Raw genomic sequence first — 18,064 nt, 5'->3', positions numbered from 1 at the left:
AACAGCACACTTTTTGGCGTATGTGAGTGGCAAAAGTCAAAATGCACTATATGCATCTACACCATAGGAAATATAATCATGGACCCAAGCTGCTTAGGGAAATGGCATCACAGATATGCCTGTCTGCTGTCACCAAATGATTAGTGATGTACTTTTTCCTGAATTCAGAATTTTGGAGAAAACGGTTACTGCTTCCACAGTATCCACTCATCTAGCCATAAAGTTCCGCTGTGTGTGGGAGGTCACAAACAGTGTGCCTAGATTGACATGTAAGTGCAAAGCAATACATACAATTTAAGGACTATATCATTCCAAATATAATGCTAACACATACTACAGGCATGCAAGTAAACCTCCACATACCCAATTATGTAAAACTCTGAAATAAACACCCACGTGTATCATTGCACATAATAGAGACAAAAGATCACACTTTGTTAGGAAGGCTGAGATGTGTCCAGAAGAAATAGATTTTCAGTGCAATGAAAGATGGCCAGTGTTTCAGCTGTTCTGACTGAAACAGGAAGCTTGTTCCACCATGTAGGGGCCAAGACAGACAGTGGATGTGACCAGTATGCAAGGTTATGAGAGGGGGTAACAGCCAAGCGTCGTGAAGGAGCTGAGCGCAGTGGTCTGGCTGGTGTGTAGGGCTGGGCAATCCACTGAAGATAAGGATGATGCTGTGGTGTTTTCCAGGGTGATACCTCGCAAATATCTGATAACGTATAAAATCGCATAAGACTGCCCCATTGCAAAAAACTGCAGTAATTTTTCAATTTTAAAAAAAAGTAACTGTTTTCATTTCTTCACAGTATGACTATGGCGTGGAACTCTTGCCGTTCAAGCTGGCGAATTAATGCTGAACTGCTATTTAAATAAATGACCACTAGGTGGAGACAAATAGAGAGTCAAGGCTTAGGGTTAGGGTTGTTAGCCAAGTATTGGTGGTGGCACAGCCTGGGGATAGAAATACTTTATTTCATTTGGTTTGTCTTGTGTACATGGTGTAGTGCCTTGTCACAGCCTGTACAGAATGTGTTTTGAATGGGATTCAAGGATCTATAATTCCTGGAAATAAATAACAGGTGTTTTTTTTTTAATTTTGGAAAATTTGGCTCAACTGTCATTTTCATCTCTACCATTGGATACCCCCCCCCCCCCCCCCTTTAGGTCTGCAGTTATAAGCTCTAAAATCCACGTTTACACACAATCATTTCCCATCTATGAGCGTCTGAATATTTTTAATATATTTATTAATATTTTATAATGTTAATATTTAAGTCCCTTCCTCTCAACAATATCAGCACCCCTGACTCCTTACGCCTGCAACCCCAAACCAGTGTTGCTCTATGTAATGTGGGTGACCAGTGTTCCATACCATTCACATCAGTACCAAAGTATTCAAACCCCTTGCAACATTTGACTCCACTGTCAGTAATTTCCCTTGTATGGATAGAGACTATGAATGACACAGGCATGGAGAACAGATATGGGGGAGGTGTTAGAAATGACTTCATGAAAGATCAGAGGCTGTTATTTGAAACAGAGGTCCAGGGAACATAATCAGGGATGCAAGGACTTGTCTAGGGTGGAGGGGGAAAGGATCTACTTTTCTGGGATGTGTCTTTGAGGTCATCTGATGCATCTTTGGGGGCATGCTTAATGTCAATAGAAAAGATTCCTGTGGGAATATTTAGAAGCTTGTCTGGGACGGGCAGCATTGTAGCATAGTGGTAAAGAACAGGGTTTGTAACTGAAAGGTTGCTGGTTTAATTCCCTGCAGGGGCACTGCTGCTGTACCCTTTGGCAAGGTACTTAACCCAAAATTGTCTCAGTAAGTATCCAGTTGTATAAATAGATAGATATAAAAACTGTAAACAATGTAAATCGCACAGGAAGAAAAAGTCCTGGGCTGTGGCTAACAGGCTGAGGTGGATGTGCACAGGGAACTTTTCAGTGTCTTGTGTTGGAGACTGACCGAACACTCAACATTCATGCACACATGTACAGTATGAAACATCCACACACACATTTGAAACACACACAACACTCAGCGTGATGAATTGTGCAAAGTATTTATCACACATTTATGTAAGTGTTGTCATGTTCATGTCTGTGAACTTGTACCCAAGTACCGCTCACCTGCTTACAGTAGGAGTCAGATTGAAAGGCTGAAAAACTATGGACAGAATGCTTTAATGGATGTATTTGCCCTCATAAAAATCTTTGCATTACATTAGAAGGTTGCTCTTCCACAACTTTGCGCATTATTTTAATCATAAATGAGTTTTCTTCCACATTAAGACAACATTAGCACCACACATCATAAAAGTAATCAGTACTTTCTACAATGGAAGCATATCAACTTCTAGATCTAGAATCAAAATATTTGTCATTAACACTTAATTTGTGTGAAATCTCTTCAAGACTTCACAACTTACTAGATGAATTTACTTTGCAAGTTCCTTGGAGATCCAGCTTTTCAATATTTTAAATGAACAATATTCTTAGAATTTTAATGTGATCTCACTGTTAAGAAATATGGGGGGTGTGGTAGCTACATTATCATACGCACATGTATTTATTCGAGACAAAAACACAGAAAAGTGAAAGCATATTTGATTCCTGTCAAAGCATATTTGTGTTTATATGACACAAAAGCAGTCCACGCTTGGTCAGCACGTATGGCACGAGTCCTAGCCCTCCCTTGGAGGCGTACGTGACCGCTTCTTAAGGACACGATCTGTGATGTCACTGAAGGACAGCAGTCACTCAAACTGCGCTAACCAATACCGACAGAAAAATCGAAAAGCCACGCCTTCGATTCAGGCAGAGGAGTTCCTGAATGATTTTGGCCGAAAGTACCCCTGAACTACATTTCCCAGTCCCCACCATGTTAGCCTATGGTACATGATAAAATATAATTGGATTTTCATTATTTTATCCACCTATACGCTTTCAGAATACTGCCTTGTCCTAGATTTGACCTTTCTCGGAGTGAAGTTGACTGAGAAATAATTGTGGCAAAGTTATCAATCAGTCACGGGAAGACCTAATCAACTCCCCGCAGCTAGACCGGTTTTATTGCGCGCATAGAGCAGGTTGCAGTCGCAGGGATGGGGGCCGGCGAGAGCTCGACCAGAAAAGTGACTTTCGGGCTCGATGAGGACGATCGGGTCAGGGTTCTGCATGGAGTTAAGGTAACGTTAACCGGAGAAACGGAGTCTGCTTGCTAGCTAACGTTTGGGGACATGCTAGCTGTCAAGCACTCTCAATCCATGTGGCTAAGTAGCTAATTAGCCTTGTACCTAGATTTACAAGCGATCTAGCAGTGTTGATTGATTATTTTTATTCTGTCAGATTGCTCCATTTCTGGCTAGATTTACATCCGATTTAGACAGTTAGTTAGCTAGATTACCCATGTGGAGAGCAGAGGTATGTCTAGCATGCTAAAGGTTTCCATGACCTTGTATGAACCCGACGAGACAGCTCGCAGGCTGCTCGCGCTTTGAGCCTGATGGAGAGTCGGTGCCGAGTCGATTCTGGCATTTATTATAGCTTTCAGGCTAGCGATCTTTACAGCGGCCATTACGGCAACCAGCTGCAGCTACACATTTGGCTAGTACCCTATAGAGAATCACCACCTATCTTGCCTACGTTACGGATAATTAAGAAGTGGTAGATGTATGCGCTGTCTCAGTATACAGGAATAATGTCTCTAAGCGGAGATCTGCAACTCCTGGCTTACTTTGCTAATACGGTTTTTGTTATTTTTACTAAGCTTATTGCAACTAGTCAGATGTCCCGTACATATATCAATAAATTCTTACGCCACCATTTCGTATTTAGCTAAGTAAATTGCCGAAATCCTAGATGATAATTGCCTAAGAGCCGTCTGGGTAAATCGACAAAGCTTCAGATCAAAGTATTCGCTGATAGTGAATTGTCCTGATAAAAGCAAGTACTTTTAGCACAAGAAAAGGAGCGCAATGGGTGTCTGATATTTAGGGGCATAGAGGATGTTTCAGAGACCGTAGCAAACTAGCTGCCTGTTCTTGGGACGAGGTAATTATGACAACTTACAAGTGTCATGATAGTAAAACATGGATGTACATTTTACCTACACACCTGAACCTACACACGTATGTCCCTGCCACTGGCGTCTAAGTGGTTCTTATGGATTACCTGCTATGGTAAATTTGCCTCCTAATCGAAGTACAAATGCAAACCCGTGATTTCCCATGCATGTGGGTTTCGCTTGTGCCAGAGTCACTGCGCCTCGGAGTGATTCCCTGTTCACTCACCCGTGTTGTCCTAACTCAGACCCAGTGCCCCAAATTGCGTGCGCAGGGCCAACACTTTGAGGCCCATAGATGGCAGTTTTAAATCCAGGGGATTTAAAGAAAACAAACCTTACTTTTATATACAGGCTTTCGTAGTTTGTGAGTAGATGTTAAATGTGTTGCGAATGGCCGCTAATCGAACTGTCCGCCAGAAGCTGTCGGAGGACGTTATCCAGAGGATGCGGGAGTCTGCGGGGGGAGCCGACTCGCCGCCAACGCACTCAGAAAGCCCGAAGGAAGACCCTGGCGTGACAGGTACTGCTGCTATTACACCTGCTCTCTCACCTGACACTGCCTGCTTTTTATCAATCAGTAAGAGGTATCATGGCCAGGTTTACCATCAGAAAACCGCTGATTTATGGTTTATGGAATACAGTACAGCACAGGAAGAAAAAAAATGCCTATGTTGTACCACTGTACTGCAGATTAGATTTTATGATATTTCCAAAAATTGGAAAAAAGGGTGACACAAAATACGTACATGGATAATATGAACTCGGTGTTCAATAAGCCTTTAGTAGAGCAGTTTATTAACAGTTTTTGCTGCTTGCAGATCGGCAGCCGGGTCCCACTGCCAGCGAGATGCAGGAGGAGCTTCGCAGGAGGTGAGTGCCTCTTCGCTGAGTTTGGCCAATAGCTCACATAGGAGGGAAGGTGTGCTGTTTCAGCTTACTGTGTGGGTCTGACTGAACTCAGAGCTTCATCCTCTGCTGAAACTGCGCAGCGTTTAACACATAATCGACAGAAAGAACAGCAGCTTTAAGCATTTTTGTGTTACTGGAAAAAATACAAAAGACGTATATAACACATGTCCCGAGGGGCAATATGTGTATAATATGTAAATATATCTAAGTGTTCATTATGCAGATGCAATTTACTTTTGGCCAGGTTATTTTCATAGCCAAAGTCAATTTTAGTTTTGTTGTTCAGTATTTTCAGTGTCTTTGCTGTCATCTTGTGGCAAGTGTTGGGATTGCATTGAGAATAGTTGGTTGCTAGTTTGGTGAGAACCAGTATTGTGCTGTGTGTTGTGAAGTTAGAGTGGTCAGCAGTGTTAGTAAGAGTGGTGAGAATGATGAGTTTTGTTTGAATGCAGCTAGAGCGGTCAGCAGTTTTTCTGAGCGTAGGTAGAGCGGTCAGCAGTATTTCTGACTACAGCAAGAGCGGTTGGTCAGCTGTGTTTGTAAGTGTGGTTAGAGCATTTGATCAGCAGTGTTGCTGAGTGCGGGCTAAGTGGTCAGCAGAGTTTTGGAGTGTGGTCAGAACAGTCAGCAATGTTTCTCAATGTGATTGGAGCGGTCGTTCAGCAGTGTGAGTGTGGTCAGAGCAGTCGGTCAGCAGTGTTTCTGAGTGTGGCCGGTCAACAGTGTTTCCGGGTGCGGTCAGAGCAGTCAGCAGCATTCCTGAATGAGGGTAGAGCAGTTGATCAGCATTTCTGAGTATGGTTGGAGCGGTCAGTCAGCAGTGTTTCTGAGTATTGCTGGAGTGGTCAGCGGCGTTTCTGAGCGAGGTCGGAGCGGTCAGGCAGCAGCGCTTCTGAACGTGGTCAGAGCGGTCAGGCAGCAGTGTTTCTGATCACGGTCGGAGCAGCGGGTCAGCCCTGTCCTCTCTGTTCTGCAGGTATGAGAGGGAGCAGGCCATGGTGCAGGAGGAGCTGGCGAGAATTATGCGGAGGGAAAAGGAGGCGGGGCAGGATCAGCTGACCGCCGCTGTACTGCGGGAGAAGGCTCAGGCCCGCGAGGAGACCGAGAAGGTCAAACAGCTGGTGAGTGACCGCAACCCCGTCTGGTCACACTGCGGTCCAAGTGCCCTGACCGTGGACCGACCACTGCATGACCACAGTAATAAAGGGGAGTTCTCACTGCGGTGTGTGCACGAATCTAAAATTATTTTAGAACTGGTTATAATTTTGTATTTGCCAAGCATGGATGGCTACTTAACCAGTTCAGGCTGGCTATTTTACTCAAAGGTACAATAACACCACCCCACCTGGGTTTCAAACCTGAAACATTCTGGTTACCAGAACTAACTCACTAAACGATATGCCACGCTGGTGCCCATATTCGAAAAGGCAAGGTTTGTTGCATGGCAGCTCAGTGAACACATGGAGGACGGAGTGTTTGCCTCGAGCAGCAGAGAGTTGGAACTAAGCACTTAAGTGTTCAATTAACTGCTTTATTGTCGTCAATCAAACACTTGCATAGTAAAAGCAGCATTGCGCTGAGGTACCCGTGGCCAGAGCGGAGCAGCCCTCCAGCAACTGCAATCTGCTCAGCTAAACAGCCTGCTGTCTCTCCCGTACCTCCATCTGGTGTGCACTTACACAGACTCTACTTATGAATATGACTGGCTCCAGCGTGAGTCCTGACTGGTAATATAGGCAGTGGTCTTGTAACCAGAACCTTCAAAGGTTGCTGGTCCGATCACCAGGTGGAGCTGTGCTGAGCTGGCCTCTTAATCTCATTCCTTCCAGTAAATATGCTTTAAACGGATATATATGGAGCATATAAGATTTTGCAGTTGACCTGTACTGGGGCTTAGGTAATAATCAGTCATAATGGTAATGCCTGCAGGAGTAGTAATGACAGTGGTGTGATGTTCTTGAAAACATCTCTGTTGAACCACCCCACCTGTGGTAGGCTTTTCCCCATTGCATTTAATGTCTTATTGGTGCTTCAAGGAGCAGCAGTCGGCTGATATTCTAAAAACCAAAGGCAGCCCTTCTTAGGCCAGGTTTCAGGTGAAAGGGAGGGGTTACTGAGCAGATTAGCTACTAATGAGGCTCTCTTTGATGAGACGGGAGTTGATGATAACCCTGCACTGATGAGAGTGATCACATTATGCAGGCACTGATCTTATGGGTGGCTGTTGCAGCTTGTGAGCTAACGTTCCCGCTGACATGCTTAAGTTCGGGCTTGTGCCACTCCTTCGTCTGTGGGAATGTTGTCTTATTTTGCAGGATTGGTGGTTTCCCCTCATGGTGGGGGCCCGTATGCTCCCTCCACACTTTTGTTCTCTGTTGTCCCTACTTATCCCAGCTGCTTTATGGTAGGCTACCCCATGTATTCAGAAAGCTTGGCATTACCAAGACCTATTACTGAATATAAGAAAAATGTTTAAACAGATGGGCACACATACATAGAGGGTGAGCTAATAAAAGCCATGATAATTTACATATGATACACACAGATTTCATACAGTTCTGTCTATGATACGTACCGTATTTTCACAATTCCTGTGATGATTCAGAGGGTATCTGATAGTCACTGTGTTCTTGTAATTCTGCTTCGGTAGCCACCGTGTTCTCACAGAGCTGTCTTTTGATACACACAGCCGTTCTGCCTCTTGTTTTTTCTGCAGCTGTGGCCCTTTCTCAGATGTCAGGGTCTTCTCTCTTATCATCTTAAATAGCGCATTTGGATGATATTCAAGGATTCTAATCTCATCCTGGCACAGTTTATCCTAGCAAAGTAGTATCCTGTATAAAATACCATATTGTTCAAAAAAGGCTCTTTCACTCTTGGCTATTCCTTAATGAAATGTTTGCTGGGCCCGCCCACCCTGGCCCTCCTGACTCTGCTGTATGCGGAGCGTTAGGGGTGGATCGTACTTGCTGAATTTCTCCAGGATTTGCCAGATTTTGCACGTGGCTCTTTTCTACAGCTGAGTGGTGAGATGTGTTTTTGGTGCCTTATGGTGCCTTTTGGTCCTGACACATGCTGGACATTAACAGAAACTCGCTGCAGAGGTAACGTGTGGGGACTGTGCTGTCAGGCAGCCAGCAGAGGGTCCACTGAGGAGAGCGTAATTGCAGTTTAACCCCTCAGTAGCTCCTTCTCCAGAGATGGGACACTGCACTTCGGAGTCTTATTAATAAGCACAAACAGTCATTGACACTGCTTTCCTCTCTCAGCGCTTCACCTGTATAATGCCTGTTTTCCGTTTAACTGCACTCTGCCCAGGCTTTACTTTCAGAAGGAATTTAAACAAGTTTGATGTTCTTTTATTTCTTATACGCGATTATTATTTGACACCAGTGCAGTCAGATGCAAACCGAGAAAAAGGGCATCGAGGTTAGATTAAGTTGCAGCCCAAATGTCAATGCGTGTCAGCATGTAGAATAGATGAAACTGAAGATGAAGCTTAAAATGTTATTTGTACAGGAAAACTTAAAAAGCTGCTAATGAAAGTTCCTTCTTGGTCCTTTAAGGCCTGGTTTAAGCCTGGTTAAAGCTTGGCTATAGCTTGGTTGCTTGTTAATGCAGGAATATGAAGTGATGTACCATTTTTTAAATTGTTTTTATTCACCAGGTGTCTTCCATGAAGCGGCAGAGAGTAGTTGTCTCTGTGTCAGTATTTACCGAATGTGTAGAAGGCCTGAGTGGTCACGGTTTGTTCCCTATCCTCGTTTGACCTTTTCAGTGTGATTTTTCTCCATGCTCCTGTCCAGTATTGCAAACGCAGCAAGAACATCTTCCTTTAGCTCCCCGGCTTCACCGTTAAGCCAGCTGGCAACTGATCCCTTGTGTGGCTTTTTTTTTTGTTGAGTGAGTGTAATGAGTATTGAGTGAAGACGTCTGGATCCTTTTGGGTTATGTGCGCTAAACACTTAATAATGCATGATTGTAATGAGGGTTTACAGGCTCTGTGATTGTCTTTGGTTTTTCACACTCAAGTCAATATGGGTTAGGCCTGCCTCTAAGGCAGGGTCTTTCTGGGTAAGTCTGTTTGTGCGGGCTGGCTGTTTCTCAGTTGGAAGCATTGCTATTGATTGTTAAAGTGACCGCATAGGCATAGGATGGGTTGTTGTAGACCCTGTTAAATTTGGGAATGACAAGGATGGGGGCCACAACTGGGGGCCACAACTGCGACCACTTAATTGCACTTAAATGCAGTTGTATGTTTTTGGTTACTCCGCAAACACTCAACAGTCTGTTCTCTGATTGGTTCAGATGTGGTGCCTGACGCACCAGGGCCAATTAAAATTGTATGCAGTGATTGTTGACAAGACAAATACACCCCCTCACTGAATGCAGTGGAGAATTCCATGTCAAAGGGACACAGAAAAAAGAAGGTGATCATCTGGATGATGTAATCAGATTCACCTCCTAGCACTGATCCTGGCTCTGTAATCTTCCTTTGCAGCAGTATGTTTGGGATTATGATTACAAGTGGGTAAGCTGATCTGGAATCAGTTGTTGTGAGGGCATTCAGGGCAATGTGTCAGGGAGCAGTGCTGCATTATGAAGAAAGTGTTTCTCAGGTGACGTGGTGCTGAGCACGGTGCTTCCTCACAGCTGGTCGCGGGCGGTTTCTCCTCAGTTTCCCAGGCTGTGAGAGCTCCTTCCCCTGGCTGTAATGGAGCGTGTGGAGCTGGGAGTTGAGCGCAGATAACCCCGCGCTCACACGGGTGAGGAGTCTTCCCGAGGCGGCGTGGCTGCGCTCTGATGGGAGAGGGAAGATGGATGTGCGGAGGACTCAGCCGTCTGCTCGCACTGCGTCTGACAGTAACTCATTCTGATCACCCCGTATCTGTCTCGCAGCCCGAAAAACAAAACCAGAACGGGGATAAATTGATCATTTGAGCGATTCTGACAGCCTGACTGTGGCTCCAGGGAAATTACAGTAAATGTCAAGCGCTCGTCCCTGAAACAGATTACCCCGAACCATTTCACCGTTTATGCCCTGTTCCTGCAGCTTTGAAGTTTCCAGGTGTGTGTCTGTGTGGAGCGGGGGTGGGGGGAGGGACTGGGGGGGTGTCTTTTTATCCTGGGATGATTTCAGTGCATTCTACATAGGAGCAGACAGGAAGTGAAGTTCAGCCATAGTTTAAAAGTGCTCCAAAGTACCTCACTGTGAACTTCGTCTGTTCTTGACGCATATGTGAAATGTTTTGCTCAAAGTTTTGAGTCAGGAGCAGAACGGCTCTCTCTGTGAGTGCAAAGCGCAGGCTCTCTGGGAATGCAGAGCTGACAGGTGAGGTAAGATACCTGAGCTGGAGATGGTGCTGCTGCAGCTTCTGAGAGTCAGGGTTAAGGTGTGTCATCGAAAAACTAGAAGCACGTTTGCCAATGAACTGATGCAATTCCGCACCAAAAGGATTTTTTACTCTGTACTTGCTTTACTGGTCCTGTTATGACAGGAGACTCATTATTTTGAGATACATTCTAGAGATTCCGTCAAATACTATCCCGAGTATTTACCACTACTACACTATGTAAGTATGTGTGCAGTTGGCTAGTGTAGCCCCATGTGCTAATATGCTATGCTTATGAAAAACAACCGGCTTATTGCTAACTATTTAGCTAGTGTGGTGGTACGGCTGGCTAGCTTACATGCATGCCAAAATTTTTTTTTTTTTATATATTTATGTGGTATTAAGGCGCTAAAGAGATGTTTATTACATATAGTATATTGAAAAAATGGTCACCACCGTATTCTAAATTCCAAATTTGCTAAACTATTATCCATTTTTAACAAACACAAAAATTGTTTATCAAAAAAGGAACAAAGTTTGTTGACAAACTAATTTAAGGCCAGTTTGGATTTGCTGTGCTTAGGTATACAACTGAAACATTTTGCTGTCAGAAGCTTGTAAGCTACTGGATTTTTTGTGAAGGAAAGAAAGAAAAAGAAAGATTCTGTCAGATTTGAGCGGTCATGATGTATTTGACGCGTGCTTTAATAAAGACATAAAGAATAACGCACTGAACTGACAGGCGAGTTAATTATGCATCCTGACTCCTGTGTTATAAGGAGAGAGCACTGCTCCGGCTAATGAAGTGGCTTATTGCATATTTCCGGCCTCACAGCTTATTAATAACCTGCTAATATTTAAACAGGCTGTATTCACACCGTGAGTAGTCCAGGCACGTGTCTCTCTGAAGCACAGTCCAGATTGGCCATTATCCTTCCGCCCGCTGATGCAGAAAAGTGCGTACAGCACGGGCTCAGTAGGCTGCTTAAAGCATACGCATTACTCATATGTGTAGTCATGTGCATAAACCACTGAACTCTTCATTGTCTCATGCAGATTTAAGGATCATTGGCTCTATTTTGCATCCTCATCTGGTCACCTCTGGCTCTCTTTGCATTGATTTGCCTTGTGGTTTGTGACTGATGTATACGGTAGTACGCTTGCTTTCCCTTGTCTACTCAGGTTGCACAAGTTAACTTGTCGTAGAGCTTGAGGAGTGTCTGGTCTGATCTGACAACGTTACTTATTCAACTTGATTGGATACACTTCTGTTCTTTTGTGCTGGAAGTCACTCTGGATAAGAGCGTCTGTTAAATGAATATAATGTAATGCAATGTAATGATCTGTGGGTGAAAGTTCTGTGAAAGAGAAACTCCCCTGGCTGTCACCTGTATGTACAACTGAAAACATCATGTTTGCCTTTCAGATGGTTCAAACCCTGAAACAACAGGAAGATCGGCTATCAAACCCACAGCCAATCACATTTTTGCTCTACCCTACCCAGACCCTCGAGTGCAGGGTGATGACGTTTGTGTTGGAGTTGCCATTGTAGCAGGGGATGATTGAGTAATTCAATTTAACAATATAGCAATATAACAATTTCCTCGACAGTCGGAGAGGATATCTGTTAGACCACGTTGTGAGGGGAGTGTGGTTATCTGGGCAGGGACTCAAACCGCTGCCTGGTACATGCGGCAGCACCTTTGTGCCTCTCTCTTTATCCGGCACGCAGGCCTTTGTCTTCCTCTGACTAACTGTCTTTCTGTCCTTCCCCTCGCTTTCATCCTCCTCTCCCAGACTGCCCTCGGTCTCTGCCAGTGCCTCTTTGCATCCTGTGAATAGTCTTCAGGAGATTAATTTCATCGCAGGAGGAGGAAAAAAAAAAAAGGATCAAAGGGATGTCTCTTTTTAAATTGTATTAATGCCTTCACAGTCTGTCAGCGTAATGGGTGATCAGTCTCATTTGCATCTTCTCCTCTCCTTTCTCTCCTCCGTCAGCCCCCTCTTTTTTAAATTTTTTTTTTTTAACCTCTCCCTCTATGGCGCTGATGCATCTTTGCGGTGCGTCTGCTGGGTGGGGGAGTTGCCCGCTTTTTTGGGAGATTCTGAGGCTGGTGGAGACGAGCTGTGCTGAGCTGAAGTGAGATCTCATTTGCACCTTAACAGAACGGCACTACTGTCTAAGGACTGGGTCTCCGTTTTGCCTGCCACCAATCATCTTTGACTTCGCTGGTTTCATTGTTTGTATCATGATAAAGTGGACCCTCACAGAACTTCTCAAAGCCACTGTTATCTTTATGTCTATTTGACTGTCTTGAGAAAAAAATCCCTTAATGTTGGTATATCAAAACTGAGTTCTGAACATTTCCTCTGGCAATGTAAGAGTAAGCCACAGGCAGTTTCTTTTTAACAAGTGGCATAGGAGGTTCACTTAAGTCTTCAAATACAGAGAAGTCAGTAGACAGGGGTTCATTCATTTGTGGACGATTGAGCTTCCATTACATTCCATTACTGGCATTTAGCAGACTCTCTTACCCAGAGCAACTTGCATCAGTTACAGTAATGCCCATTTATACAGCTGGATATTTACTGAGGCAATTGGACCGGCAACCTTTTGGTCACAAGTCCTGCTCCTTAATCACTGCGCTACACTGCCGCCCCTAAGGGGGACACATTGTTCACCAAAACAAGGGCAGAATTGCGATGCATGGATTTTTTTCCTGGTGTTTTCCCAAGAAAGTGATTACATATGAGAGTGGCTTGATTAAAGTTTAGTTCTTTTTTTAACATTTTGTTGCTGTTTTTAACCAAGACTGGTACCAAATACATATATGAGAACAGAAGACTAGAAAAAGACCAAAGAAATTATGGCAATACTTAAGGGATCTTATGCAGACATGCTGTTCTTAATGAGTCATTAAGCTCTACAAAAACACAATTCCAGTCAGAAACATTCATATGATTAACAGACCTTGTAATCCTTGTAATAAATGTCAGAGAGCATGCTGTGCATTGTAACAGCACATCATACTCCCAAGACAGTGTATGTCGGTAATTATTAGTGTCTGTACACTTTCTTCAATAATTACAGATTCAGATGAACAACTTAATGTTAATAGATGGTGTTGAACTTCTTTAGTGAAGAAGTCTAGTGAGCTTTGAATAGCATTGTGTAGATGTTGATGAACAAGACATTACAAAACCTTTCCTATATCCAAATATGGAAAATGCACTGCCGTACCGGCTGTTTTATTGTGGCATACACCAATCACAGCACACGGTGTGACGAGATGAGAAAAAATCTTGAAAAACCGCAGTTCTTTCTTTTCACCACTAGGTGGCAGAAGAGGAACTTGCAGCAAGTGGCTTCAGGGTACAAGGGTTGCCTTCGAATTGATCCATGGGTTGTACAACAGCTACCCTGTATGTTTTTATCATGTTCCCTTTTGATAGATTATCACAACCATGAACAATACACCAGTCATAATGATAAATCCATTCATTAGTTACAGCAGTGGACTGCCTGTCCTTGGTCACACTGTGTAAGTTAGGAAGTTAGTCGGGACACTGCAGTGTTCTTGTTACCTGGTCTCCCCTTTGAGTTCGACTCAGGACACGTCTAACACAGCTGTCGGCGTTCTCTTCCCCCAGAAATACGCTCTCATTTCTACCACTTGGGATTTTTAGGAGCTCATTTCCAATTTAGAAGTGAGCAGTGGTGTATCTTACATGCGCTTCATTTCACATGAAGCTCCCCAGAAGGGTTATCTTTGAAATCCGTTGGGGTGGTTGCTACATGAAAACGCATTTTGCTCTAATGTTACGAACTCGCACAAGGTGTCAGCATCACTGTGGCGGACTGGTGGTGCTAACCCCCGCCTGGCAGAGGGAAGTAAACTGCTCTTTGAGATTTTGTGAGAATTCGTGGTACCTGCACTCCCATAATGAGCTTCCAGCCAGTGATTTTATGTGTTATGTTGTAAGCCCTCTTTTTAAGGATCTCTGCACTGGACCTGCTGTTCAGTCAGTTCGGCTCGGTGGCGAGCAGCATTAGCGGGATGTGTCCTGGTGAACGCGCGTGTTAGCGAGATGCGCGCCGAGGAGCTGAGAAGCTTCCGCAGTTATTTATTCATTGGTCTTTCCTGAAGGAGATAGTCTCATCATCCTGAACATGCCGTGGGAATGCAGCTCCCTCACTGCCGCTGAAACAGCTGTCTACACTGACGGCGAAACGGAGACATGCTGCAGCGAAACACAATGAATGCGGTTTATTTTTAAGCATATGGTCAATGTTTAATGTAAGTCTTGAGGAGGAGAACAACTGTGAGATGTAGAGACTTCATCCTCTGTAGTTCCTGTTGGAAAGCTCGCCGCGTGTGCGAGAGGTGAATGAATCTGGCGCTTGACGTGGAGCGGTCCTCGTCGGCCGTGTTTTCAGTAAGCGGAAGCGATCGTTGGTGGCGTGAGCCGTGGAGACAGACCACGCCCATTAAGAGGAGCAGACGTCACGCCACCGTGAGATGCAGGCTGCGGAGTCACATGTAGAGTGAAATCAATTAAGGGGAGAGGTGATGGGTGCTGGCAGGCTCTCAGGTGAGAGCTGTCCGCTGTCAGGTGTGACGGATCAGGGGTGCGCAGGTTGTTGGGGACCGTCATGCCTTCAGAGAGGGCTGGGGAGTGCAGGTGCGGCTGGCTGATCATTCTGTGTGTGTTGGGGATGTGGTCGGCAGGAGCCATGTTGGGTCATGTCACTTCCTGTTTTGTTCCCCCCTGCATCCCGTAATGGTTTGCAGGTGCTGTGTTCTGGTGGTAAGGAATGCAAAGACAGCTGCTTTTAACAAGATGGATCCTCATCAGAAAAGAACCATGAGCCACAGGAACAACAAAAAAGGAGAAAAAGACTTGTGAAATAGAGTCATGAAAGAAAATTTGAAACTCTATCATCTCTCCGTAGGTATGACTTCATGCACATATTTATATGTGTGTGGGTATATGTGCACATACAAATATAATACATAATGTAACAAATAAGAGCAGCAGAGATTGCATCATTAGCTCATTAGCGCTGTCTGTGTGTTGCTGGAAGACAGAATTCTGAACAACTTGTTCTTTTGCAGCACCAAGGTCCCTGATTGCCGAAACTCGCTGAGAATGTGTTAGCGGTTTCTGAATTTTAAATTCCAGTAGATTTTTTTTCTTCTCTGGTGCTGTGCGAGGTGTCAGGAGGCAGAGGGGCTGTGGTGTGTTTGGAGGGGTCTCACTCCTTTCCCATTTCCCAGAATCCCGACTGGAGTAATCCAGTTTATGAACCGACTCGCAGCCCACAGATAACGGCACGCTATCAGTAATTGTAATCGCAGTCTTGACATCTTAAGCTGTGCTCTCTCCGCTCACAGTGGCTGGAATCCCTTTAATTGCAGACGAGCCGACCCGGGTGTTGGGGAGATTTTATCCTCTGGGCAAACGCACATGCGACCCCAGTGGTTCAAAGGCCAGTGTAGAGTAGACAAGCCTAAATTAGAATTTAAATATGTGATGTAAAGGCATTCTTAACCACATGTTATTTACTAATTTTGCTCCTGTCACCTCAGTTCAGTAGATGATTTTTTCTTGTTCTGTTTGACTGTTGTAACAGTGTTTGTTCTTGTGTAATACTATCCATTGTTGGAGCCATAGCTTAAACCGTGAGGTGTATGTGCACATGGTTCAGAGCTGTCTGCACTGTCTGATTGTCCTGTGCAGCAGCCTGCAGCTTGAATCAGGTGAATGTCTTTCCCAGGGACTTTCACTGGCACAGCAGTAGGGACTCTGAAATGTAGGCACTTTGTTTATTCATTTCACTTTGAAACTTGCTTATAAATGTAGTGAAAAGGTCTGAGTCGACGCCTCCTGAGATGTTTGCTGGGGGCTTACTCTGAGTCCAGCCTTTGCAGACATAGCGTTCCTTTTATTATGTCCATCTCTTTAAACAGCCTTGGGCTGGAGATGGATTTGTCCTGATAAATAGTTAAACAGATGTACTCTTCAGTGAGAAGCACCGAGCAGAATTATGAATGGCACAAATCAGAGGACCAGCAGCCAGTGTCCCACTTCCCTCCCCCCAGACAGCTGGCAGTCAGGAACACCTGCCTGCCTGATTACCCCACTTACCTGCCTGATTACCACACCTACCACCTGATTACCACACCTACCACCTGATTACCACACTGGCCACCTGATTACCACACCTGCCTGCCTGATTACCCCACTTACCTGCCTGATTACCCCACCTACCACCTGATTACCACACTGACCACCTGTTTACCACACCGGCCGGTGATTACCACACCTGCCTGCCTGATTACCACACCTACCACCTGATTACCACACCTGCCTGCCTGATTACCACACCTACCACCTGATTACCAGACCTGCCACCTGATTACCCCACCTACCACCTGATTACCACACTGGCCACCTGATTACCACACTGGCCACCTGATTACCACACTGGCCACCTGATTACCACACTGACCACCTGATTACCACACCTGCCTGCCTGATTACCACACCTACCACCTGATTACCACACTGTCCACCTGATTACCACACTGGCCACCTGATTACCACACCTGCCTGCCTGATTACCCCACATACCTGCCTGATTACCCCACCTACCACCTGATTACCACACTGGCCACCTGATTACCACACCTGCCTGCCTGATTACCACACCTGCCACCTGATTACCACACCTACCACTTGATTACCACACCTGCCTGCCTGATTACCACACCTGCCTGCCTGATTACCACACTGACCACCTGTTTACCATACCTGCCTGCCTGATTACCACACCTGCCTGCCTGATTACCACACCTACCACCTAGTTACCACACCTACTGAAGCCTAACTCACGGCGTGACCTGGAGGCTCTGGTATAAGTGAACAGCTGAAGGAGGAGAAGTGTAAGGCAGTCTGTGCTGTGGTGGGAGGGGTCACTGCGGAAGCCTGTCAGAGAGTGTGTTAATGTGCAGAGAGTGTGCTAGTGTGCAGAGAGTGTGTTACTGTGCAGAGAGTGTGTTAGTGTGCAGAATGTGTGTTACTGTGCAGAGAAGGGTGTATTGCACAGGGCTGTACCTGTAGCAGGACATCGGCACAGAGGAGAGGAGAGACTGGATACGTATGATATCAGTAAAAAAAACTCTTATTTTAATAGAAATAAAAGCAACTGCTGACACAGATACCGAAGCTCTCTGTGGGTCGCTAAATAGCCATGAAGCTTTTCTTCATGCAAGGACTGCCTCACAGTCTAATTACCATTAATCTGACCAGAGGCTTGCTTCTGATTCAACACAGTGAAAATTATAATGTGTGAAAAAACAGACAGTCTGTGTAAATGTAATATTTTTAATAAGGTATGTATATTATATTCATTTAAATAACTGTCATCATACCACTAGTATAAACATCCACTGTCTTGCTGTATTGTTGCTGTGCCTAAGGTTATTGTACTCGTCACCAAAGCTGAGCCAGGAAGAGAAAGCTGAGAAACTGATATCCTCTGTCTTAGACCTTCAGAACACATTTGCCTGCAGGCTAATATGCAGTATGATCATATGCCAGTTTGGTGTGGAAGTCCTGTGTGGGCAGTGTACTCCTTTAATATCATTCACACCATTGATTTTCCCCAACTTGGCCAACGTAGGTCAACATCTGGCCATTTGGAGATGCTGGGTCAGGATTGGCTTTTTGGAGATGCTGG

The 18,064-nt window shown here is 44.9% G+C and overlaps 1 protein-coding gene across 1 annotated transcript in view; it reads left to right on the top strand.

The window, feature by feature from the left end:
- Positions 1–2,931: 2,931 nt before the first annotated feature.
- The window catches only part of LOC118779771 (MICOS complex subunit mic25a-like), a 66,937-nt gene continuing 51,804 nt past the window's right edge, over positions 2,932–18,064 (top strand). The window contains exons 1-5 of the mRNA XM_036532006.1: positions 2,932–3,200; positions 4,499–4,598; positions 4,897–4,948; positions 5,964–6,108; positions 13,680–13,682. Coding sequence (XP_036387899.1) covers positions 3,117–3,200; positions 4,499–4,598; positions 4,897–4,948; positions 5,964–6,108; positions 13,680–13,682 — 384 coding nt within the window. The 5' untranslated portion in view covers positions 2,932–3,116. The remainder of the gene's footprint in view (positions 3,201–4,498; positions 4,599–4,896; positions 4,949–5,963; positions 6,109–13,679; positions 13,683–18,064) is intronic.

The sequence above is a fragment of the Megalops cyprinoides genome, chromosome 6, assembly GCF_013368585.1.
Source record: "Megalops cyprinoides isolate fMegCyp1 chromosome 6, fMegCyp1.pri, whole genome shotgun sequence".
NCBI classification, from domain to species: Eukaryota; Metazoa; Chordata; class Actinopteri; order Elopiformes; family Megalopidae; genus Megalops; species Megalops cyprinoides.
The sequence above is the reverse complement of the archived record's forward strand: the minus strand, read 5'-3'. Positions and strand labels throughout refer to the sequence as shown.